General features: G+C 39.7%; 1 protein-coding gene across 2 annotated transcripts; it reads left to right on the forward strand.

The window, feature by feature from the left end:
- Positions 1-2,133: 2,133 nt before the first annotated feature.
- TCTN2 (tectonic family member 2) lies at positions 2,134-23,309 on the forward strand. 2 transcript variants are annotated; one of them, XM_087423420.1, is made up of 19 exons: positions 2,134-2,307; positions 2,481-2,588; positions 3,049-3,125; positions 4,186-4,381; positions 6,184-6,252; positions 7,221-7,321; positions 9,747-9,943; positions 10,471-10,597; positions 11,403-11,544; positions 12,589-12,654; positions 13,430-13,564; positions 13,812-13,889; positions 16,462-16,542; positions 17,128-17,239; positions 19,316-19,422; positions 21,911-22,067; positions 22,483-22,608; positions 22,760-22,848; positions 23,085-23,309. In XM_087423420.1, the coding sequence occupies exons 1-19, from the start codon at positions 2,226-2,228 to the stop codon at positions 23,192-23,194; spliced, it is 2,160 nt and encodes a 719-aa protein (XP_087279546.1). In that variant the 5' UTR covers positions 2,134-2,225; the 3' UTR covers positions 23,195-23,309. The 2 variants fall into 2 exon arrangements, with proteins under 2 accessions (XP_087279546.1, XP_004430123.1); XM_004430066.3 differs by lacking the exon at positions 6,184-6,252 and having other exon boundaries at positions 2,136-2,307.
- The last annotated feature ends 462 nt before the right edge of the window (positions 23,310-23,771 follow it).

Genomic DNA, 23,771 nt, shown 5'->3' on the forward strand with positions numbered 1-23,771 from the left:
ATCACATAATAGTTAATTTTAAAGCCATGAAATTATTCTCTTGTAGATAAATAGTTAGTTATTAATATCCAACCTGCTGTTCTAAAGGCACTCACTTGGGCTTTATCTACAAAAGGATTCCTGCTCTGTTGCTTTTTTTAAAAAAATTATTTTATTTCAAATAATCCAAACATCAGTTGTAAGAATGTTAGTAATTCCCAAAAGAGTGCATGGAGTGTTTCCAGCAGTAAGGGAGAGGAAAGTAAATACACCACTGACATTTTTATATAAGAAGTACAGTATTTAAAAATCAAGACTTTGCATTGATGGTTGAATTGAAGTTTTATGCCTACATTTATATTAACAGAAATGATCACAAAGAATTTTGAGAAAAATTCTCTATAGTAATTTATTTTTAATAATATAATTGAACTTCAAAAATATTTTTTTATTCTTGAAACTTCCTTTTGACTTTAATGCCCTAGAATTCCATAGTTCATTTCACTACTGGCTAAATAGCTTAATGCAACTAAAAGCAGGAAAATAAAGCATACTTTTAATAAGTACTTCTTTTTCTGATTCCAACAGAAAATGATTATATGCTTTCTGAAGAAAAGAAAATTCACAAAAGTAGGGGGAAAAAATAGAAAATCCACTTCCATCAATCATTCTCCCACCACCCAACCCAGAGTTGGGGGGGGAGGGTGGTTAGAGAATCACTGTCAATTGATATTTGGTGCATTTCTTTACCATAGCAGATGTCAACACTTCCAGGATTCAGATCTGTTGTCTGGTAAATGAAAGGATGGTTTTCTTTTTTTAATTTTTTAATTTTTTTTTTTTAATTTTTTGTTTATTGCAGTAACATTGGTTTATAACATTGTATAAATTTCAGGTGAACATCATTCTACTTCTATTTCTGCATCGATTACATCATGTTCACCACCCAAATACTAATTACAACCCATCACCACACACATGTGCTGAATTATCCGAAAGGATGGTTTTCAATTAACCTAAGAAAAAATAGTTTTATTTTGAGTGTCTGACAAGTGATATTTGCCAATACAGATAACTATGGTACTAATGATGTCTTTAAAATACATGACTGCGCAGTAAGTATGTAAAGGTCTGGAAAGGTAGAACTCAGTGTAAAGAAGGATTTATAGTACATTTAAAATAGCCCATGGCCATTAGTGTTTGCCTCAATTACTTTGTTTTACCTAAATGTAAAAGCTTTTTGACCTAAAAAAGAGACTTTTTGTCTCTGTCAGGTACAGTGCAGAACACCATACATGGATTCTCTCAGCTTATTGGCACACGCTCCCTCTGATAGCTAAGAAAACGAGAGAACATTTATCCAGTGCTTACCGTATGCTAGGCATTGGTCTAAGCTCATTACATATGTCACCTCATTTAATTCTCACACAACCCTGTTTGGGAGGGACTATTATTTTCCCCTTTTTATCAATGAGGAAACTCAAGCTTAGAGAGGTTAAGTGACTCACTTAACAGCGTGCAGGGAAGTCAAAATCCCAAACCAGGCAGTCTGACCTCAGAGCCTGCCCTCTGTCTCCGAACTACAACAACGCTTGAAACGCTTTGAGGCTATTGACAAGAAAAACGAAAAATTTTCCAGCTAGAATTCTGATAACTTTTGCACCTGTCCTAATGCCGGGCAAAACCTTTTGTGTGTTCTGTGGTAAGATCTGCTTTGGGTGTGCTGAGAGCTCTGTGTGGTAAAAAACAAAACAAAACCAAAAAACTTCAAAAAAACCGGGAGAATAATAAAAACAATTCAACACCACAATCATAGCCCAGCGGCCTCACCTCCGTTTTGTCCCTCCCCCCAAATCCCCATAAAAACTCAGTTTACGAAGCTTGCAGGCTCGCTCTTGCAGTGTGACTGAATTAACTCAAGGCGGGGGGAACCCCACTTTTTAAAGTAGACGCGGACTCCCACTCCTTCCCGATCCTGCAGCGGGAGTGGAGGGGCCCCGAGGGCGCAAGGCCTGTGGGCGGGGCCGGGATGCAGCGGCTGGGGGCGGGCTCTCTCTGCTGCTGGCCCAATCACGGCGCGCCGCTCCGCCTGGCCGGCGGCCGATTGGTGGTTGCCATAGCTCCGGGCGCTCGCTTGACAAGATGGCGGCGGCAGGGCAGCGAGGGCCGCGTCTTGGCGCCTGGGGGCCTCCCGGCTTCTAAGACGCGCGCGGTTCTGTGGTGCGGGCCCCGCGCGAGGCCCAGGCATGGGCTTGCCGCCGGCGGCCCCTCTGCTCTTGGGGCTCCTCCTTCTGCAGGGCGTCCTGAGGCCGCTGTGGGGGGACCTGGGTGTGTGCGGCGGGGCAGGGGCTGCAGGGCCGGGCTGAGGGGACGTGGCGTGTAAAGGGTCGGACTCGGACTCCTGCGGGAGCTCCGGAAGACGCCGCCAAGGAAGGCCACCACACGCTCCGGCAGGGGCTCTGCAACCATTAACTCCTCCCTGTCCCTTCCTTCCCGCCTAGTTTTCATCCCTCCTGTCATCCGCATGTCCGGCCCTGCGGTCAGCGCGTCCCTGGTCGGAGGCACCGAGGATGTGACCGTGTCCCTGGCCCTGCTGCAGGACGCAGAGGGTAAAGAGTCCGGCCCCTCCGGCTGGAGAGTGGGGGTTGGGCCAGGTCCAGGCCGCCGGAGGAGTCCGGCGAGGTGGCATCCTCAGGGTCCCCTGCCGCTGTCCCCTGCAAAGTCGGTGTGGGGAGGAGGGATGGGGAGGCCTCTGTGGACCAAAGAGAACCGACGGACAGGTTCGATGAAAGAAAGCTTGAAATCGTAGTGGCCAGCATTCGTTGAGCTGTCCCCTGTGCTTTACACCTGTCACCTCATTTTCCTAATAAGAACAGTAATATCCTTTAATCCCATGTGACAAATGAAGGCACTGGAGTTCAGAGAGCTTGTCACTTATTCAGTCACACAGCTTATAAAGGGCCCAGCCCTAGGGTTGGAAAGGGATTCTGTCCTAGGGAGCCTGATTCAAGAGTGCACCCCCTTAGCTGCTGGGTGATACTGCCTTGCATTCTCATCTTCTCTCCCTAGGGTTATTGCCAGTTCCTTCTTGTGGAGTGCTGAACAATGAGACGGGAGACTGGAGTTTGACGGTGACCCCCAGTGGGGTAAGGCTTCTCAGTAGCATCTGTGGAGGCCCACATTTGGTGTTTCTACAGTGCTCTCTTGATTGGACAAGATGCAGCTCTCTCAGTGCCCGGAACTACCATGAAACTGTGGGCCAGCAGATCTAGTAGACACCCATCCAGCCCAGAGGGTCTTACCCTAGGGTGAGGGGTCCTTGGACAAGTGTCAAGCAGTCAGTGAACCCTCTGAAAGTGTGTGTAAAATTACATGTGTGTGCGTTTTTCTGATGAGATGGTCGCCAGCTTCCATCAGATTATCAAATGCAACTGTGACTCAGAAAAGCTTCCTAAACCGCGGGTCTCACCCAGCTCTGAGATTATGTGTAAAGGACACTCAAGCCTGGAGACATTAAATATCTTCCATTTAATAAATGTTTTATTGAGAGGCTAGTGTGTGCAAGGCGTCAACTCCAGAGATAAAGGATGAAAAAGACAGACTGCTTGCACCGCAGGAACTGGGGACTGTTTCCATTGACTTTTTTTGTGTCTTTTTTTTTTTTTTTTTTAAAGATTTTATTTATTTATTTTTCCCCCAAAGCCCCAGCAGATAGTTGTCTGTCATAGCTGCACATCCTTCAAGTTGCCGTATGTGGGACGCGGCCTCAGCATGGCCAGAGGAGCGGTGCGTCGGTGCGCACCCGGGATCCGAACCCGGGCCGCCGGCAGCACAGTGCGCGCACCTAACCGCCAAGCCACAGGGCCGGCCCTTTTTTTGTGTCTTTAATCTGCTGGTAGGATGATAAAGAAACTAAAAAGGTGCTGTACAAAGTGAGTTAATTTACCAGAACTGTTTAGCTTTCTCTAAGTATCCAGAAGTCACTTGCTTTTCTGTTAAACCGAGGATTAGGAGTCAAAGCTTGCACATTGCCATAGGTTTACAGGGTGGAATTGAACAGAATTATGTCATCTTTGTATACAATTCTCCTTTTGTAAATGAACGGTTGCTGATGTGTGCTTTTATCATGTTTTCCCTTATGTGTCCTTATAATTATAGATGCTGTTTTGAGTCACTCTAAAAAGCACAGCAATATTTTCCTTTCAGAATTCATTGGAAGTGACGGTGAGGTTGAAGAGGAGTCTGCAATGGTGTTCCTCCAATGAGACAGATTCCTTCTCAGAGTCCCCATGTATTGTCCAAACTCTTCTGATTTCAGCATCTCACAATTCATCCTGTTTAGCACATCTACTCATTCAAGTGGAAATTTATGCCAACTCTTCTATGGCCCATAATGCATCAGGCAAGTAAAGTCTTTGACTATCAAAACATTCACGTCAAGCATTATCTGTCTGATTGTAAGTGTATACCATGCAATTTGTGTACTTCACTCTTGGGTCTGTCTTGCTTTGCTAAACTTATTTTGCTTTTGTTGAGTTTTCTTATTTTAAGAGTTTTCACTTTGTCTTATTTTACTTAATTAAGATTTATTTTATCTTGCTCTACTGTTTGTATCTTTGTAAGCCACCTTAAATCTTTTTTGGGAAAAGGTGAAGTTTGTTTCTGTGTATTGATTCCTGTGACTTCATCTTAAAACAAAAAAACCATACACAAAACCAAAGGGAAGGGAAAGACTCATGAGTGAGTTTGTAGAAAAACAGCAGAGTTTTGGTGAAAGCTTTTGATCTCTAGCTCCCTTTCCTAAAGGCAGCCTGCTAACTTATGCTTATAGAAGCTCATATTCCCTTTAAACACACACACACACACACACTATAATAACACTCGATTTGCTATTCTATATGTTTTAAAAAATAATATAATGTAGAGATTGTTCCATATGAATACATGTAGAATACCTCATTCTTTTTAATAGCTACATAGTATTCCATTGTGTAGATATACCATTGTTTATTTAGCTAGTCTCTTAGTAATTGAATTTCAGTCATTTCCAGCTTTTGATACTATAACTAGTGCTATAGCAAATATCATTGTGCACTTATGTCTTTGGACATGAGAACATGCTTTTGTATTATTTTCCTTTTCATATAAGGGCAATGTTCTAAGAATAAAAGATGTGCTGATGTGGAGGCGTCCCTCAGTACGGTGCCACCACCATGTTCCCTGTTCCAAACTCTAGCACTTCTTGCATTTACAGGCACCGGGGATGAAGAGAGAAGCGTTCCTCTTTAGTAACAAAGTTCTGTCACTTTGAGACTCCCACACCGTCACTTCCCGTATCACATCCCCTGACTGTGGTCCTTCCTGTGGTTTTGACAGTTTAGGAGGTTTAGACAAGTTTTGATAGAGCGTTCAGTGGGCTACTCTGCCCTTCATGCATTTGCACGGAAGATCCTAAGATGTACTGCTAAGTGTGCAAAGCAGATGCAGATGCAGGTGGATGCATAAAGCATGGAATAAGAATGTATATTTATATTTGCATAAAGAAATTCTGGGAAGCTATCTGAGAAGCTAACGATGTGCTGCCAGTTTGGAGGGTGACTGGGAACAGGAAAGGGCTAAGAGTGAGGACTTGCACTGTGTGCCTTTTTAAATATTCTTTTGATTTTTTCGAACCATGTGACTCCATTAGCTATTTAAAGGTTTAAACTTTTGTTTTTTCTTTCTTTTTTTTTTAATTAATTAATTAATTTATTTATTTTTTCCCCCAAAGCCCCAGTAGATAGTTGTATGTCACAGTTGCACAGCCTTCTAGTTGCTGTATGTGGGACGCGGCCATGAGACCGGAGAAGCGGTGCGTCGGTGCGCGCCCGGGATCCGAACCCGGGCCGCCAGCAGCAGAGCGCACGCACTTAACCGCTAAGCCACGGGGCCGGCCCTAAACTTTTGTTTTTTGAAGAAAAAATATTTTCTAACGCTTAAAATTCAAAACAAACCAAAAAATATTCAGTGGATGCTTAAAAAATCAACAAGAGGGATTAATGGTAGCTATACTGTTCCAAGCAGTGACTTTTTTCTTTTTAAAAATATGCTTGACTATATTTAGGTCATATTTCGGAATGTCTTTGTACAAGCAGCCAAGCTTAGGAAAATTACAGAGTCTTTGTATATTGGTAATTATGAGATGTCCGCTCTGACCCCATGAAGGTATGAAAAATTTTGCGCCCAGTCAGACAGAGATCAGAACAAGAAAAAGGATGGAAGGACAGACGGGAGGTACGTGGTATGCCTAGTAAGAGCGAAGCTAGCAAACGACATATAGATAGATATGCAATCATCTATCTATATATCGCATAGTAAAACCCCAGCCTAAAGTGTCTTGCTTATGCCCCATGGGGTTGATTATCCTGAGGGTCAGACCCTTGTAACATGCTCTGTTCCTTGGACCTTCTCTTTGTTCCTGATACTGTTGACATGCTAGGGTTCTGCTCTAGTATAGCGTAGATTATATAATTAGTTGCTCTTTTAGATGCATCAGCTGTCATGTCACTAAAGTTAACTGTTACATCGAGTTTAAACAAATAATCGCTACATAGTTTTTTAAAGTGTACCAAATCCTAGGACAAAAGTAAAATTCAGCAGACTGAAACTCTTATCTGATAAATTATTGCAGAGAAACTAGAAATGTAAGTCTCTGGATTCTGAGTTAGGAGGCTGAAATGTAATGTAACATATTCCTTTTCCAATCAATGTAAAAATTATGAATTTCCCCCACACTTGAACTAGAATCAGGATGTGAAGATTTCAGTTTACATGTGTTGGGCCTTGAGGTTGAGCACGAAACATAATTAAATATGGTCTTGTGGTCAGATGGGTTTCAGATAAGCTGTCTGAAATGTCACCATGGCTTCAGTTTTATCTGCTGAAAGAGGTAATGAATTTGGAGGAGTAAATGCTTAATATCACTCTGTGTTATGAAAAGTTGTTCGGTGTATTGAAAAATAAAATCAATGCATTACATTTATCCAACTTATAAATTTTAGCCACTTAATTATCTTCAAGATCAACTGTGACTTCTTTGGTTTGTTATAACTAGCATATTTTCTTATGTTTGGGTTTTTGTTGGAGGAGTAGACATAGGCCTCAGATATGTTTCATGCGTAGCTCATTTCAGGGATTCCATAACGTGGAATATTTGGTAATGGTAATTTGTAGCTGATTTTTCTGTTGTTTGTACTTTTCAGAGAACATGACTGTTATTCCTAACCAGGTGTATCAGCCCCTTGGTCTTTGTCCTTGTAATTTAACAGCTGGGGCCTGTGATGTTCGCTGCTGCTGTGACCAGGTAAGTTCTCTCCGATTATTGGGTACAAAAGTTATGGTATCCAATAGCTAGTGAAGAACACCTACAGTTCCCCATCAATAGCTTTTTAATGGATGGTCTTTCAAAACTGAGATTGTATTTCGTGTTGCAAATTGTTTTCAAATTGAGTATTTTCTTACCCAGCGTTGTCAGTCCGTTTATAGAAGAAAAAAACTGTATATTTTTAGATAGTTATGATTGTGATGATTATACTGAGAGGATGGTTTTAATATCTTATTTAGAAGTCTTTAAGAAAATATAAAAAGGGAAGAAAATACACTTTTTCAATGATTTTTAGTAAATTTATAGAGTTGTACAACCATCACAACAATCTAATTTTAGAACATTTCCATCACCCCAAAAAGAAACCTGGTGCCCATTTTCAGTCACTCTCGTTTCCACCTCTCATCCCCAGGCCACTATTAATCTGCTTTCTATCTCGGTGGATTTGCCTATTCTGGACATTTCATATCAATGGAAGCATGCACTACGTGGCCTTTTGTATCTGGCTTCTTTCACTCAGCATCATGTTTTCAAGGGTCATCCATCCATATTGTAGCAGGTGTCAGGGCTTCTTTCCTTTTTATGGCTGAATCGTATTCATTGTATGGATGTATCACATATTGCTTATCCCTTTCTCAGCTGATGGACCTTTGGGTTGTTTTCACTTTTGGGCCATTATGAACATTTGTGAATACAAGTTTTTGTTTGGATGTGTGTTTCTGTTTCTCTTGGATATGTTACCTAGGAGTAGAATTGCTCTGTCATATGGTGGCAGTATGTGTAACCTTTTGAGGAACTGTTTCCCACAGCGGCTGCACCATTTTACATTCCCATCAGCAGTGGAGAAGAGTTGCAATTTTCCATATCCTTACCAACACTTGTTATGATAATCTTTCTGATTGTAGCCATCCAAGTGGATGTGAAGTGGTATTTCATTGTGATTTCTGACTTTTATTTCTGTAGTGACAAGTGACGTTGAACATCTTTTCATGTGCTTATTGGCCATTTGTATATCTTCTTTGAAGAAATGTCTATTTAGACCCTTTGCCTGTTTTTTGATTGAGTTGTCTTTTTGTTGTTCAATTATAAGAGTGCATTATACGTTCTGGATACTAGTGTCTTATCAGATATATGATTTGCAAAAAACTTCTATCGTGTAGGTTGTCCACTTTCTTGTTGGTGTTTTTTGAAGCACAAAAGTTTTTTAATTTGATGACACCCAATTTATCAACTTTTTTCTTTTGTTGCTTGTGTTTTTGGTGTCATATCTAAGAAACCATTGCCTAATCCCAGGTCAAGTACATATTTTTAATCCTTATTTTAGATTCAAGAAGAATGAGAGATGCAAAAGAGACACATTTACTGGGATCCATGTCCCTTCCATTTTTGGCCGAATGCAATTATGTCATGGTTGGTTTTATTAAACAGAAAAGGAAAGTTTAGAGTCGTCATTTATATTGTAATTCTCATACTAACAGTGGTACTTATAATAACAACTATATTTAATTAAAAAATAAAACATAAATCTGTTCAGGTATCAATAGAAGTGTCAAAATGGTGTTCTCTTCCTCTTTCTTCCCGATTGCATTCCTGTGCCCAGTTTCTCACTTCTTTTCGTATTTGTTATATATGGTTGTACACCTACAGCACCGACTACCAGCATCGTTTAGGATTCTGGATCAATGATGTCCTCAGATAACTGCAACTTATCACTAACATATACGTGATCAGTTTTTAATTTAAATTGCTCTTGTTTAAAAAAATAGATCACTTTCTTTTCTACCTTCAACAAACAAGACATGCAGGACATATTTGACTTTTAGCTCTCTCAATCCTTTGTGAAGCAAGGAAGACGATGGATGAATAAATGAATGCGTGAATGAAGTAGCTTCTTGGTGATGTTAATTGGGTCGTGTTATAATAACAGTGAGGGCTTCTGGGATTCTTGTGGACTGTGGACTGTTTGCCTTCACTCTAAATGTCCTTTGGTTTCTCTGGGCTAAGGATTTGAAAGGTGATGAAGGGAAGGGAAGTTACAAAGGGAAGATATCTCTATCTTTTTCCCATTTGAGGTCTATTCCATATTATCTTTTCTTCTCTTCATATTGTTTTTTGTTGGCACATCTTATGTCCCCAGTAAAGATGTGGTTCTTTTGAGGGTTTGAAGTTCCTCACTTGGAGGCTCGTAGGGAATTGACTAAAGAAATTCTGGTACGATTTTACTTTCTGTGGGCACAAAGCACTTTTAGACTAGAAGACTTTTAGACTGTTCTTGTTTCTCGCTTCCTCTGTGGTGTCCTGCTGGCCTCAAAGAGTTAGTGTTCCTCATGCTTGCCAGGAGACCTCATGGAGGGCACAATGGAAGCTTTTGTCTTCTCACTGCTCCTTCACGTTTTCTTTCAAGGAATGCTCATCCAATTTAACGGAACTGTTCAGAGAGTCCTGTTTCACCGGCGTTTTTGGAGGAGACGTTAATCCTCTTTTTGATCAGCTCTGCTCCGCTCATATGGCACACCGAGTCCCGGACTGGTTTCCATTCCTGTGCGTGCAGTCCTCCCTTGCCAACTCGCCCTTCCTTGGTTACTTCTACCACGGCTCTGTGTGAGTGTGGGCCGCAGCCTGGGAGAGGGCCGGCTCGCCAGTGTGGTGAGGCCGCGTGCCTGGTTGGCCCTGGAATGTGGGTCACGTTTTTCTCGGGACCTGTCCAGAGGCCCCACGCTTAAATTAGTCAATTCTAGATTCAGTTCTAGGTTTCGGTTAGTAGGTTTGTTTTGTGTTAAGTGTTTGAAAGATTTGGGCCTCCCTGAAATTAAATTGATTATACTGCCAATAGTTAATAGTGATTATCTGGGTTGGGAGAAAGAGTGGTGGGCTCCTGGGGGACTAGCACTCGCTGTCTTTCCCCTTTCTGTATTGTTGAAATTTTACAACTTTATTATTATTCTTATTGAAGTAAAATTCATGTAACATAAAATTAACCATTTACCACATTAAAGTGTACAAGTCAGTGGCATTTAGTACAAATGTTATTTTTGTAATTAAAAAAGTAAAGAAAAAAATTTAAAAGAATTGTTTTTAGCAGGTAATAGCTGAAAGTGATAGTGATAATCTTTCTTATTGATTTACAGTTCCTCTAGACAATACACTTCCTTTGAAGTGTATTTGCATACTGATTTAAAAGATGTTTCAGACTTTGGTTACAAACAAGGAGATCCAGTGATGACTGTAGATAAGGCATATTTTACTATTCCACAGGTAATAATTTCAATTTTAATATGCTAGAGCCTTTTCTTATTTTTCTCACTCTATTGTTAATTTAACTCATATTGCTCATAAAAATCTCTTCCTAAGTTACTTATTTTTCTCCTGTGGACTTTTCAGGCATTCAACTATTTATGGTCTCTGGATTTTTTTTTTTAATAGTCAACTCTTAAATTAATCAGACTTTGCTAAATCTCGGAGTGAACTTACTAAATAAAACCAAAAGACACTCTATAAATTTCCATGAAAGTACTGTCCTTCCTCATTTCTGTTAGTTTAATAGCCAATTTCTAGTAAGCTATAAAAATATAATTTAATATCATATTGCAGAATTTTGAAAAATATTTTGACTAGTTTTATGTGAAATATTGTTTTTAAGTTCAAAATTATGAGGAAAAAAAATTTATAGGAAGAAAACATGGAAATCTAAACCATTTCTCTTTATTGATCATATGAATCCACTTTTATGGTTTTAAAAATCTGGTTGTAGTGAAGGAAAGAAATGAAGTTGGATATAATCATGTTTCTGCAAAGTAAATAGAGCAGGACAGGGAATTTTCCTTATTTTCATTAAATAATACCTATTGTGACTCCTTAACCAATGGCTTCCAGACTTTGATCAGCAAATCAGCTAGATGTTTTACTCAAGTTTGTCAGCTAGTCAATGAACTAGCCATTGTTGAAACAACCCGGCAGTAGAGGAGCAGGCTGCAGAAAGAGCCCTCTGACGAGGTGCTGCTCTGTATTTTATGATTAGAAGACAGGTCATAAATCCGTTGGCATTTTCTCTTACCCTCAGATGTCCTTGGCTGGGCAGTGTATGCAGAATGCCCCAGTGGCATTCCTTCAGAATTTTGATGTTCAATGCATTGCCAATTTGGAAGTATACCAAGAACAAGATGATGTTATCAGTGTGAAGATAAAAAGTGGTGCTGTAGGAGGTACGTTACATTGGTTTGAAGAAAGATCACAGACCTGAGTGTTTAGATAAACTATGATCTCATGAGAATATAAATCACTTCTGTTGGATCAACCTAAAATCATATTTCAACTGCCAGTTGAGGAAGGTGTTTTCTTTGGAAAAAATTCAGTTCCATGAGACAGCATATTGCATATTAGTTCTTTTTTAAAAATGAGGTAAAATTCACATAACATAAAATTAACCATTTTAAGGTATATAGTTCAGTGGCATTTAGTACGTGCACAATGTGGTGCAATCATCACCTCTGTCTAGTTCTAAAACATTTCATCACCCCAAAAGGAGACCCCATACCCATTACAGTATTCTCCTTTCTCCTCTTGCCCTGACCCCTGGCAACCGCTCATCTACTTTCCATCTCTATGGATTTGGCTGTTCTGGACATTTCATATAAATGGAATCATACAGTATGTGGCCTTTTGTGTCTGGCTTCTTTCATTTAGCATCATGTTTTTGAGATTCATCCATGCTGTAGCATGAATCAGAACTTGGTTCCTTTTTATGACTGGATAATATTCCATTGTTTGAATACCGCATTTTGTTATCCATTCATCCTTTGATGGCCATTTGGGTTGTTTCCAGCTTTTGGCTATTGTGATAGTGCTGCTGTGAACATTCACGTACAAGTGTCTATGTGGACATTTTTGTTGGATATACACCTAGCAGTGGAATTGCTGAGTCATATGGTAATTTATCTTTTTGACGAACCAACAAACTGTTTTCTAAAGTGACTGCACCATTTTACATCCCCACCAGCAGCGTACAGCATATTCGTTCTTACATGAGAGTGACTCTCCAGATTATCATCACTGACGTGGATTCTCCTCCTCAGTTATAATTAGATGCCAAGAATAGTGGGATACCCATTTGATGGTGTTGGGGGAGTGGGAGAGACTTTTGTAGTTGGCACAGTTACCATATTTGCTTGATAAGCTTTCATTTGAGTAAGTAAATGTGATCGTTAGGCCATGTAGTCCTCTGGAAGTTAATTTTTGTATCTTTTTAGGCACTGTTACACCAAAAGTAATCTATGAGGAAGCAACTGACCTAGACAAATTCATCAGCAGTACAGGTATTTTAATATTATACTTGTATGTCATTTCTACAGAAATATATGTCATTTCTTACAAGTAATGTATAGTCCTAGAGTAAAATACACTTTTATTAAGAATTTAAGGAGGTTCACGGCAATTGGAAAGATATCCCACTAGCATTTTGTTTGTTCCTTGTTCTGTCTCGTCTTGTTTCAGAGTGATATCTGTGACCTTGACCCAGTTCCTCCGCAGTCGTGGGTTATGTGGGTTCCAGAGTCCCCTCAGTTCTCAGGGTCTGTGCACCGTTTCTTAAATGTTGCTGTGATAGCTAGAGAATTCTCTAAGACTCAGCATTTCCACTCCTTGCTTTCTTTTTGATAATTAAACTTGGCAGTTGTGATGCAGCCAAATAAGTTATTCAGAGTTTGGCTGATATTACCAGGACTTTTGTTTTTAATGAAGGATACTATTTGTGTTTCTTTTCAATGTGTTGTAATTCTCAAATTTATTCACTACTTCATCAAATATTAGTAGAGTGCCTACAATATGGTAGTGAACTAGACAGCAGGCCTCTGCTCTTGAGGAGCTGACATTTTGTAGTCTTTCAATTTAAGAAGCGTTCAACCAGGCATGTGCTCTGAATTGAGCTATAAGCCGGGTGCTGGGGATAAGGAAATAGAAGGAGAGGGACAGACCTCACTCAGGATGTTGTGATGGTACAGAGGGGGTGGCTAGTGCTGACTTGGTGCGACCAATAATAGACTTGAGCCCGAAGAGGGTCTTTAACTTATGAAAGTATTCTTTTATTTGCAGAAACACTTTTAAGCAATGGATCAGCCCCCAGAAACGTGAATGTGGAAGAACATTATATTTTCAGATGGAATAATAATACAATCAGTGAAATAAATGTCAAAATTCTTAGGGCAAAAATTAATGCCCACCAGAAAGGTAACTTTGTTGAGGGCAGTGAGAAGGCTTTCAGTTTAAAGTATTTTTTTCTTCAAAATTCTGTAATTGTAACACATAAAACTAAGTCAGACTTATTTATTATTTGCTTTGTGATTTAATAAAACAGAAAATTTTTTTTTTTGCATGTAAACATGCAGTTATAATGTAAAGAAAATAACACTATGGGGGATAATTTTTTTCCTAGTGAAGTGGCTCACATGTTCTTTTTATTTTGTTTTATTTCTAGGAATCATGTCACAGAGATTTACAGTAAAATTTTTAAGCTATAATAGTGGTAATGAAAAGGAATCATCTGGAAATCCAGGTAAGATAATATTTGTCAATCATTGATCTTACAAACGTATTTTAGTTCAACACTCTTATACTATAATGATGAGTATAAGTAACTCTTGCCAATTTTAGTTTATGACTCTGACCTTTCTCTTCATTTCGCTTCTGTGACACTGTATTCTTTTTCTGATAACAGCTTGATTTTTTTACATAAAGTGTCGTGGATAGTAACAAGTTGCTGTAAATGCAAAACATTCTCTCTCTTTACCTACTGGCCTTTTGAAAAAGAGACAGTGCATTTAAAGTGTTGGTAAAATTAGCTTTTTAAGAAATAATAGCTGCAGATGATGGGTTCCTAACCTGGGACCCGTGGAGAGACTTCTCAGGGACTGTGAACTCCCTGTCATACTGTGCATTTTGTATTTTTGTGCAAATACATCACCACCTGATTTGTATGTGTATGTTTCTTTCATTCACTGCTGCCGCCTCAGTGCCTAACAGAGTATGTAGAGCTGCACTGGCCAGTGTGCTGGCCGCCAGCCACATGCAGCTGCTGGGCGCTTGAAGTGTGGCCTGTGTTGTGTGTGGACATGATAATATTTTGGATATATTGGGTTGAATAAAATATATTGTTCAAATTAATTTTATCTATTTCTTGTTCTCTTTTAATGGGGCTAATAGCAAAAAAATTTTAATTTCTAAAAAATTCTAAAAATACATAATATTTTAAAACCACACATGTGGTTTGCATTATATTTCTATTGGGCAGCCGTGGCTTAGACCATAGCAGGTGTTCAGTAAATATTTCTTGGATAAACTATCATTGTTTCATAAAAGAAAGTTCCCTTCTTTTACTATTTTTAATCAGGCAGAGGTAACCGTGAAGGAACAACTTTTTTACTTTTAAATAACTTTTTATTTTGCATGATCTTCAATATTTATATGTGCTGATTTAATAATATATGATCCATTGTATATTTATATATATATGTATGTATTTTTTTCTTTTAAATTGGATTTTGGTGTACCTATTAGTGTGGAGTTGTGGGGTTTATTGTTGGCTTTAAAAGCAGGCTCCCTGAATTTAAGGGTTTTCATTTCACTGAGTTAATGTCACACAATTTCTGAGAAACACTGTCAGAATATATGAAAAATGTTGAAGCTCTTGTCAAAAAAGAGTAAATTGATTAAGAGCCAGAACTGATCAGTCAGTGGAGCAGCTTATGTATACACAGCCACTCTCTCTAGCACTTTCTGAGGCAGGACAGGACTTTAGGAGGACTATAACATGGGCCCTATCCTCGAGGAATTAACTCTCTTACTTGGAAAGACCACCAAGTCCCAGGAAACAAGAGTGAGCAATCCGAAGTAGTTACTAAATGAGCACTGGACTTCTGGACAGGTCCTCTAGAATGTCAGAGGAGTGGAATGTTGACCACTCACCCAAACTTTCCATCATTAAGGAACTGGGTTGAGTGTTTGGTACGTGCCAGGTTCTGGTCTGAGTGCTGGAGGAAGAGCAATGATCCAGACAGAGTCCTGCCCTCGGTGAGTTTCCATGCTGGGCTGCGTGGAGGAGATCGTGCCTTGGCAAGCAGGTAGTGCGTGCTGGGAAAAGCAATAACCTGGGGGAAGCCGAGAAGGCAGAAGTGAGCATGAAGTGTGTGTGGGCAGGGGTCCGGCCAGCGGCAGGGGCGAGGCTGCTCCTTCAGGAACAGTGGGAAGTAATGTTGGAAACACAAACACTGTGCATGAACCTTGATTGCATCCCAGTTTGTTAAAACAGCTCTAAAACACACTTTTGGGGACATATGAGGAAATATGAATATGAGCTGGATATGGTATGATTATAAGGAATTATTATTAATTTTCTTAGGAGAAATATTGGTATCATAATTATGAGGGGAATATCCTTAATTTTGGGAGATATGTAGTGGAGCTTCTAGATGTGAAGTGTTATGATGTCTACAGCTTATTTTCAAATGATCCTGCAAAAAAAAATATGTATATGCTTATATAATATAGATAAGACAAATAACGGCTAAATATTAACAGTTGTTGATTTTGGGTGGTGGCTGTATTGGTGCTCATGGTATTACTTTCAACTTGTCTGTACATGTGAACATTTTCATAATAAAAAGGTGGAAACAGTAAATTGGGAAATAGGAGACGGATGGGAATAGGACCTAAACCAGACTTTGAGGTTGCACTGAGAATGGCTCCATTGAGAGGTTGCTCTGGTTTCAGTTTGCTTTACAAGCTGCTGTGATAAGTGTATTAATCCTTCAGCAAGTAGTCATTAACCGGCCTGCTCACAGCTTGTTGTTCTCCGGTGTGAGAGATCCAAGACCAGCTCCCACCTGCTTTTGACTTTTCACATTTCATTTTTAAATTTATTTTAAAAATCACATGAATATCTTCGTCTGTTAAAAAACAAAATGAACGAAGGTAATCTCTGTCTCTCAAGAGTATTTTGAAGAAGCTTTGCCTGTGTATTTGCTTTGATGGTGTGGTCCTCTTTCACATTATTTGATGAGATAGTGCTTGTTATGCTAGAACAACTTGAGAAGGAAAGATGCTAATTCTCATTTGTTGTGTTTGTCTAGGTTACCAACTTGGCAAGCCTGTTCGAGCTCTGAATACCAACAGGATGAATAATGTTACGGCTTTACACCTTTGGCAATCGGGTAATCTGGTTTGGTAGTATGATTAGCTCTCTGGTAAACTAGAATTGGAAATACTACCATATTTTGAATCTAATTAAGTAATCAATTCCTTTAAAGCTCAGTTGGTTTATTTAGCCGAGGAGTGGTGGTTTTTCATGCTTCTACAGCTGTTTTTTTTTTTGGTAAAAATGTTAACATTGTTTGCATCTGAAGTGCTGGTCATTAGTAAGAGAGATTTAAATATGGGATTGGTTGGAGAGTCCGTTGTTATTGTTGTCTATAGCCCAAGATGGTGCTAATCGAAGACATGAGACTAGCTGCGTTCCTAACTGTGGGTAATCTTTGCCTTAGTGGTAATTATCCACGTCTGCCAGAAGCATTAAATTTCATGTTCAGAATGAACCATTGATCCCTGTCCAGGTATTCTGACACAGAAAGCCACCTTTGTTCTGCTTTGAAAGGATTAGAGTAATGACGTCAGTTCTCAAAAACTGGAAACTTTATTTCTACTTATTGTTTTCTCTCTGAGTTTCAAGAAAAACTTTGAAGTAAGTCTTTACTATTATTTTGCAAAAATAGTAAGAGGATAATCTTTTTATTTTATAGCTGGAAGGGGTTTGTGTACGTTGGCAACTTTCAAACCCATTTTATTTGGAGAAAATGCATTATCTGGGTGCCTTTTAGAAGTTGGGATTAATGAAAACTGTACTCAGCTCAGGTGAGTGTTTCATTGATGAGTTTATCTGCATTTTGAGTGGTTTGCTTAAAATTAATTCACCACATGAATACTAAAGACAACATGAATGTGAAAAATTAGAGTCTGAATAAAAACTTGTGTAAAAGTGATAGTGAATAATGAATAAATACAACTTCCAGGGCTGGCCCTGTGGCTTAGCGGTTAAGTGCATGTGCTCCGTTACTGGCGGCCCGGGTTCGGATCCCGGGCGTGCACCGACGTGACGCTTCTCTGGCCATGCTGAGGCCGCGTCCCACATACAGCAACTAGAAGGATGTGCAGCTATGATATACAACAATGTACTGGGGCTTTGGGGGGAAAAAAAATAAATAAAATCTTTAAAAAAAATAAAAAATAAAAAATAAATAAATACAACTTCCAATACAATTTAGAGTTGATTCAAACATCAATGTAAGGGAAATAGACTTCTTTCTTGGGACTGAAGCCATTTCATCCATATTTATGCAAATTTTTGTGCTGAAGTTTGTTCGGATCGTTGGAACCTAATACTCCTAGAGCTCAAATAGGGGCTAGAACCGGGTGTAATTGTTGTGATTAACATGTAAAGAACACTGAAGCCCTCTTACATGTGTATAAAGAATTTTCCACTTAATTGTCTGCTGTTTGAAAAGTGTGTTTATGGATATGCATATATATATATATTTTTTAATTGAGGTGAAAATCACATAATCATTTTAAAGTGAACAGTTCAGGGGTGTTTAGTATATTCGTAATATTATGCAACCACCACCTCTATTTAGTTCCCAAACGTTTTCATCTCTGCAAAAGGAAACCCCTGTATCCGTTAAGCAGTACCCATTCCTCCCTCCCCCAACCTCTGGCAACAACCAGTCTGCATTCTGTGCCTATGGATTTACCATTCCAGATATTTCATATGAGTGAAATCGTACAATACCTGACTTTTTGTGTCTGTCTTATTTTACTTAGTATAATATTTTCAAGGTTCATTCATGTTGTAGCGTTTATCAGTGCTTCATTCCTTTTTATGGCTGAATAATATTCCACTGTATGGATATACTACATTTTGTTTATCCATTCCTCTGTTGATGGACATTTGCGTTGTTTTCTCCTTTGGCTATTGTGAATAGTGCTGCTGTGAATGTTCATGTACCGGTTTTTGTTTGAACACCTATTTTCGGTTCTTTTGGGCATATGTTCTGGAGTGGAATTGCTGGATCGTATAGTAATCCTATGTTTACGTTTTTTGAGGAACTGCTGTATTGTTTTCCACAGTGACTGCACCCTTTTACATTCCTACCAGCACGTTAAAAGGGTTCCAGTTTCTCCACATCCTTGTCAACACGTGTTAGTCTCTCCATTTTTTGATAGTAGCCATCCTAGTAGATGTGAAGTGGTATCTCATCGTGGTTTTGATTGCATGCATTCTTACACCCATTTCATCTGTAGCATATCCCAAATGGTGTAGTTCTTTGGGGAGCAGGGGAAAAGATGAGGGAGACATTTAGAAGGGAAGAAAAACTGGGTCTTAGTTACCCGCAGCAGCTCCTGATTGCAGGGTGCAAGGCCTGAGTCCACCGTCAGAGTCTCTTCCCTGCAGTTTATAAGATTTGTACCTTCCAATGACATTACTGGAGAGAAGGGATGCTAAGTTCCAAGTCTTAATCTTCACTTAATTTTATGGCTGAAAATGCTAAATATATAAAGCTAAATATTTAGGTTCCTTTTACTATTGGATCACTCTGGCTCATGAATTTGTCCTGGTAACTTGATATGTGATCTACTCACTTCCTCAGTTTTGTGACATTCAATGGAGCCTGTAAACCACGTGTTAACCAACATAAGTTACGAACATTTTAAGTGCAAAGTGAAAGATTGCTTCTATATGTCTTCCCCTAGCTGCTTAGGTCCACCCTGGGAAGGCCATCGAAGAAAAAGACTCCCAGCCAGTTTTTAATGCCCGTTCCTCTGGCAGTTTTTTATTTAGGCCCCAGCAAGCACAACCTGGACACTTCCTGAGAAGAACTTTGGGACAAGAGCTACTGGCCGTGTGTTGAGAAATGCCTTACTCTCTTGCAGGGAGAATGCCGTTGAACTACTTGATTCATTAATACAAGCAACTCATGTTGCAATGAGAGGCAACTCCGATTACAACGATCTTGGTGATGGCTGGCTTGAAATAATACGTAAGTCAAAGGTGCACATGTGTGAGATAGATAACTTGGTTACTATGACTACATAGTGCCAGCTGTGGTATTAATGTCCTACCCGACAGGTCGTCTTTCTTTACTGTGGCCCAACTAACTTTTGTTTAGAGGTTAATTCTCCAGGCAGGAGACTTCACATCTTTTACCTTTTATGCATGATGCCTTTTTTGTTTTCTAAGAGGAAATCCACATGAAGTTCAAATTGCCCAGTTGTTTTACGAGCTAACAGTCTTTGTAAAAGGAAGTCTAAATGAGGTTTGAAGATTTTTAGTGTGTTTCAGTTTGTGTTGCTATTTTTGATTGCCAGGAATATGAGCACTTGACAACGGACTTCATAATTTATAAAAGCAATTTTGTTAACTTAAAAGAAAATAAGGTGATAGAAAATATGCTAAGTGAGAAAAACCAGACACAAATGACCACATACTGTATGATTCCTTTATGTGCAGTAGCCCAAACAGGCAAATCCACAGAGACAGAAAGCACATTAGTGATTGCCGAGGCTGGGGCGGTTGGAAGGAAATGGGGGGTGACTGTTAATGAGTACAGGGTTTCTTTTGGGGGCGATGAAAATGTTCTAAAATTGAATCTGGTGATGGTTGAACAACTCTGTGGATATACTAAAAACCATTGCATTGTACTCTTAAATGGGTGAATTGTATGGTATGTGAACTATATCTCAATAAAACTGTTAAAAAAGAAAGAAATTAAGGTACAACGTATGTAATAATAGCAGGGATCCCCAAGGCCAGATAAAAAGCCCTGAAGTCCAGTGCCTGTGGTCAGAGATATTTGCAGCACTGGGTTAGCAGGGGGATCGTGTGTGAGGAGGAGGGGGAGAGACACCATGTGTGGCACGTGGAGGAGAAGTGAACCAGAGTTAGCTTGCCACAACAGGCCCAATTTCACCTCCGAATCAAAAATGTCCGTTTGGTCATTGAGCTCCAGCTCACTCAGGTTGTCAGTGGAGTGCCTGGTCACAGTGAGTTATGGCGGAACTGGAAGGAAGACCCAGGGTTCCAGCCTCTTTCCTCTCTTCCCTAAGTCAGGTCACGTCTTTCTGATTTCTTGGGGAGTCTTGAGTGTGTAAATGCATTGAACATAAAAAAAGCTTCTTCTGTTGTTTTAATTATTGGAATTACCTTTTGGGGCCAGAAAGAGCTAACTGCCTCTGCAGTGTGTGTTCTCCTAAGTCCCCTCCTGTCCCTGCAGATGCTGCTGTGTCCTCATCTCTGCCTGGCTGTTGGGGAGCAGCTCTCTGGATCCTGCCCTCACCCTTTCCATATCCTCTGAGGTCCCTTCAGCTCAGCCAGCTGGAATACAAAGGACCATCCAGACACATGCCTGCTCTCTCCCTGCCCCTTGTGGCCAGGGGGCATGTAATATGTCTGTGGACTACTCTCTGACTCGGGCAGGGGGTCCTGGTGGCCACGGCGCTCTCAGGCTGCGATTTGCCAATTTGCCGATTTCAGCCTGTGCTCATGTCACTAGGCCCAGAGTCAGATCCTCATTTGGAAACAGAACCCAGAGGTCGGGGCTTGTCAGCCCCTGGGCTTTGCCATCTAGGCCAGCTAGATGGGCTGTGAAATGCCCGACGGATGGAGGGAAGGAATCAGTAAAGCACCTGAGAAGTAACAGTATGGGAAATTCCAAGACAGAACCTAAGTTGGTTAGGTAAGAAGTCAGACGTGATGGCATCTTGTTGCCTTCAAGGGGGATGCGGTTGGCTTCTATTTCATGTCTAAACCAAAATCCACCCTGATCCTGGTTAGTAAACACAAGAGAAGTGATGTTGAACACATGTATCAAGGAGGGGGAGATTGGACATCATAAAGAAACAGTGGCACCCACCTTCTAAACCCCTGAAGGAAGAGAGAAGTCCCCTCCAGAGTTGCCATGGAACCTGCCCTCCACCCTATACCCGGCCTTGCTGTTTTCCCCCTAAGTGCCAGGTTTCAAGATGAGTGAAAACTAATTTCTAATTTAGTTTTATTCTCTTCCATTTGCATTACTGATATGGCAACACATTAGGAAATTGCTTTTTAACTGTTTAATCCATAGTAACTGAAGTTGTGAGTCTGGATTTTAAACGTCTCACACACTTTTTACCAGAATAGTGACTGCAGGGAATAAATCTCATGGCGTTTTCCTGCAATTATATGGTATTTCTGTTAAAACTGGGTGGATTTCAGTGAGGAGCTTGGGAACTGAATCATGATTTGTGGTTTTGTTATGTGGGTCAGGGACTTGCAAGTTCCGACTAACATTTAACATACAAGGAACGGTTTTGAACACGAGGGGTAACAGCACAGTTATGGAGTGATGAGTAAGCAGAGCCTGTTGGAGATTAAAGCCTCATTAATGTGATTCCTATCTAATAATAGTTCCCTTTTTTTGTATCATGGCACTGCAGGAAAACTGTTACTAAATTATTCTTTCCAAAATGCACAACTTGACGTTTCTATAGGTGCAGATGCCCCTGACCCAGGTGCAGCCCCGTCCGTGAGCAGCGCCAACGGCACCTGCCCAGATGTTCCTGCTCAGCTGGCTATCCGCATCCTCATCTCAGATGCTGGTGCAGTGGAAGGGATTACTCAGCAGGAGATACTTGGCGTAGAGACAAGGTATGATGGCATCTTGGATAAGTGTCTTTTAGACAGAGGCTGTAAAGTGGAGGGTGCTCCAAAGAAAAGGAAAATGCTAATTTAGAAGCTGATTACTTATAAATTGCAATGATTAGCAATATGATTATATGTATAAATGGAATATATATAAACTACGTTTGTAATGGAAACTTGTTCTCACTCACAAGTATTTATAAAACTATGTGTAAGGGATTCTGCAACGTATTTTAGGGGGTACAAAGATGAATAGGGTCTGCTCAGTGCTAAGCATATTTTGAAATCCATGAATATATTTAGCATACTGATCAGGGAATATAAATCTCAATTTACATTGTTGCTGTGTCAGTTACCTGATATTTTTAACAGACTGGAAGTGAATGGTGGATATGTTGCCTGCATAATCTTTTCCTCCCAGGTTCTCCTCAGTGAACTGGCAGTTCCAGTGTGGGCTCACTTGTGAGGAGAAGGCCGACCTTTTCCCTATCACTGCATCAGTCCAGTTTATTAAGATCCCTGCTCAGTTACCCCGTCCACCGACAAGGTAATCTGGTTGTTGACCTAACTGACATTATTAGGAAGCAGAAAAATATGTATTCGAAAATAAGAAGTTTATTTCTTTAACCGAGTTTTGATGCTTCTCATCAAAAGCATGCTTCGTTGTAGCTATTATAATCTTCTAAAATGTTTTGTAGATTCCAAATCAATTTTACAGAGTATGACTGTAACAGAAATGAAGTATGTTGGCCGCAACTTCTCTACCCAGTGACCCAGTATTACCAAGGTAGAGTAAAGCAGATTTCTGGAATGGTTATCAGTATATGTCAATTAAAAAAAATTTTTTTTAAATGTGTAAATGTCACAGAAAACTTAAAACATATAGAAAAGTTTTAAAAAGAAAAAATTTACTGATAATGTTGCCAGTTAGAAATGATCACTGTTAATGTTTTGGCTTATTTCTGCCTACATAATTACAAAAAAAGGTAAGAATGTTACTTAATTTGATTCATTGTCTTGCAGGGGAGCCTTATTCTCAGTGTGTTGCCAAGGGCTTACTGTTGGTATCCTTCTTCATATTAGCTGTGTTCCTCAGTGACCCCTGGACCAGAGTATGCACAGCTTGGAATTAACTACCATCTGACTTCTTACAGATCATAGACTTTTACTTCAGTAGTTTGTTGTACTCTTACATACCTATCTGTAAAATTTTAATAAATGAAATGTTTTATTTTTGTAGAAAATTTTTATTAAGTGCTCTGCAAATTTAATTCACATATGTAGCTATCCATATGTGCAAAGCAATGCGGATTGGGCATTCTCATTGCTGGACCAGATTCAGCAAAATGCACGAGAGGGTCAACTGTGTAAATAAATGTTGTTAGAAGCCTTAGTTGATCACAAATTCCTGAAGTCGTAGGAGTTTTGGTCCAAATATGTTATTCGTACCTTAGAGAGTCAATTTTATATATATTTCTGTTGAATTATTTCCCCTATTCCAAAGAAAGGATTAAAAATTCATAAAGCCTTTAAAAATGTATACAGTATAAAAGCACAAAGTAAATTGATGGGGGCTCGGGGAGGGAAAATAATATGGAGAGGAAAGTCAAACAACACCCAGAGTGAATGTAAACCCACGAAAATATATGCCAAAGACCTTGCATTTAGCAAAGGTAGACCCCTAATTTAGTCTTCAGTTTACAAAAAAAC

The sequence above is a fragment of the Ceratotherium simum genome, chromosome 35, assembly GCF_057802395.1.
Source record: "Ceratotherium simum simum isolate JZ-2026a chromosome 35, ASM5780239v1, whole genome shotgun sequence".
NCBI lineage: Eukaryota > Metazoa > Chordata > Mammalia > Perissodactyla > Rhinocerotidae > Ceratotherium > Ceratotherium simum.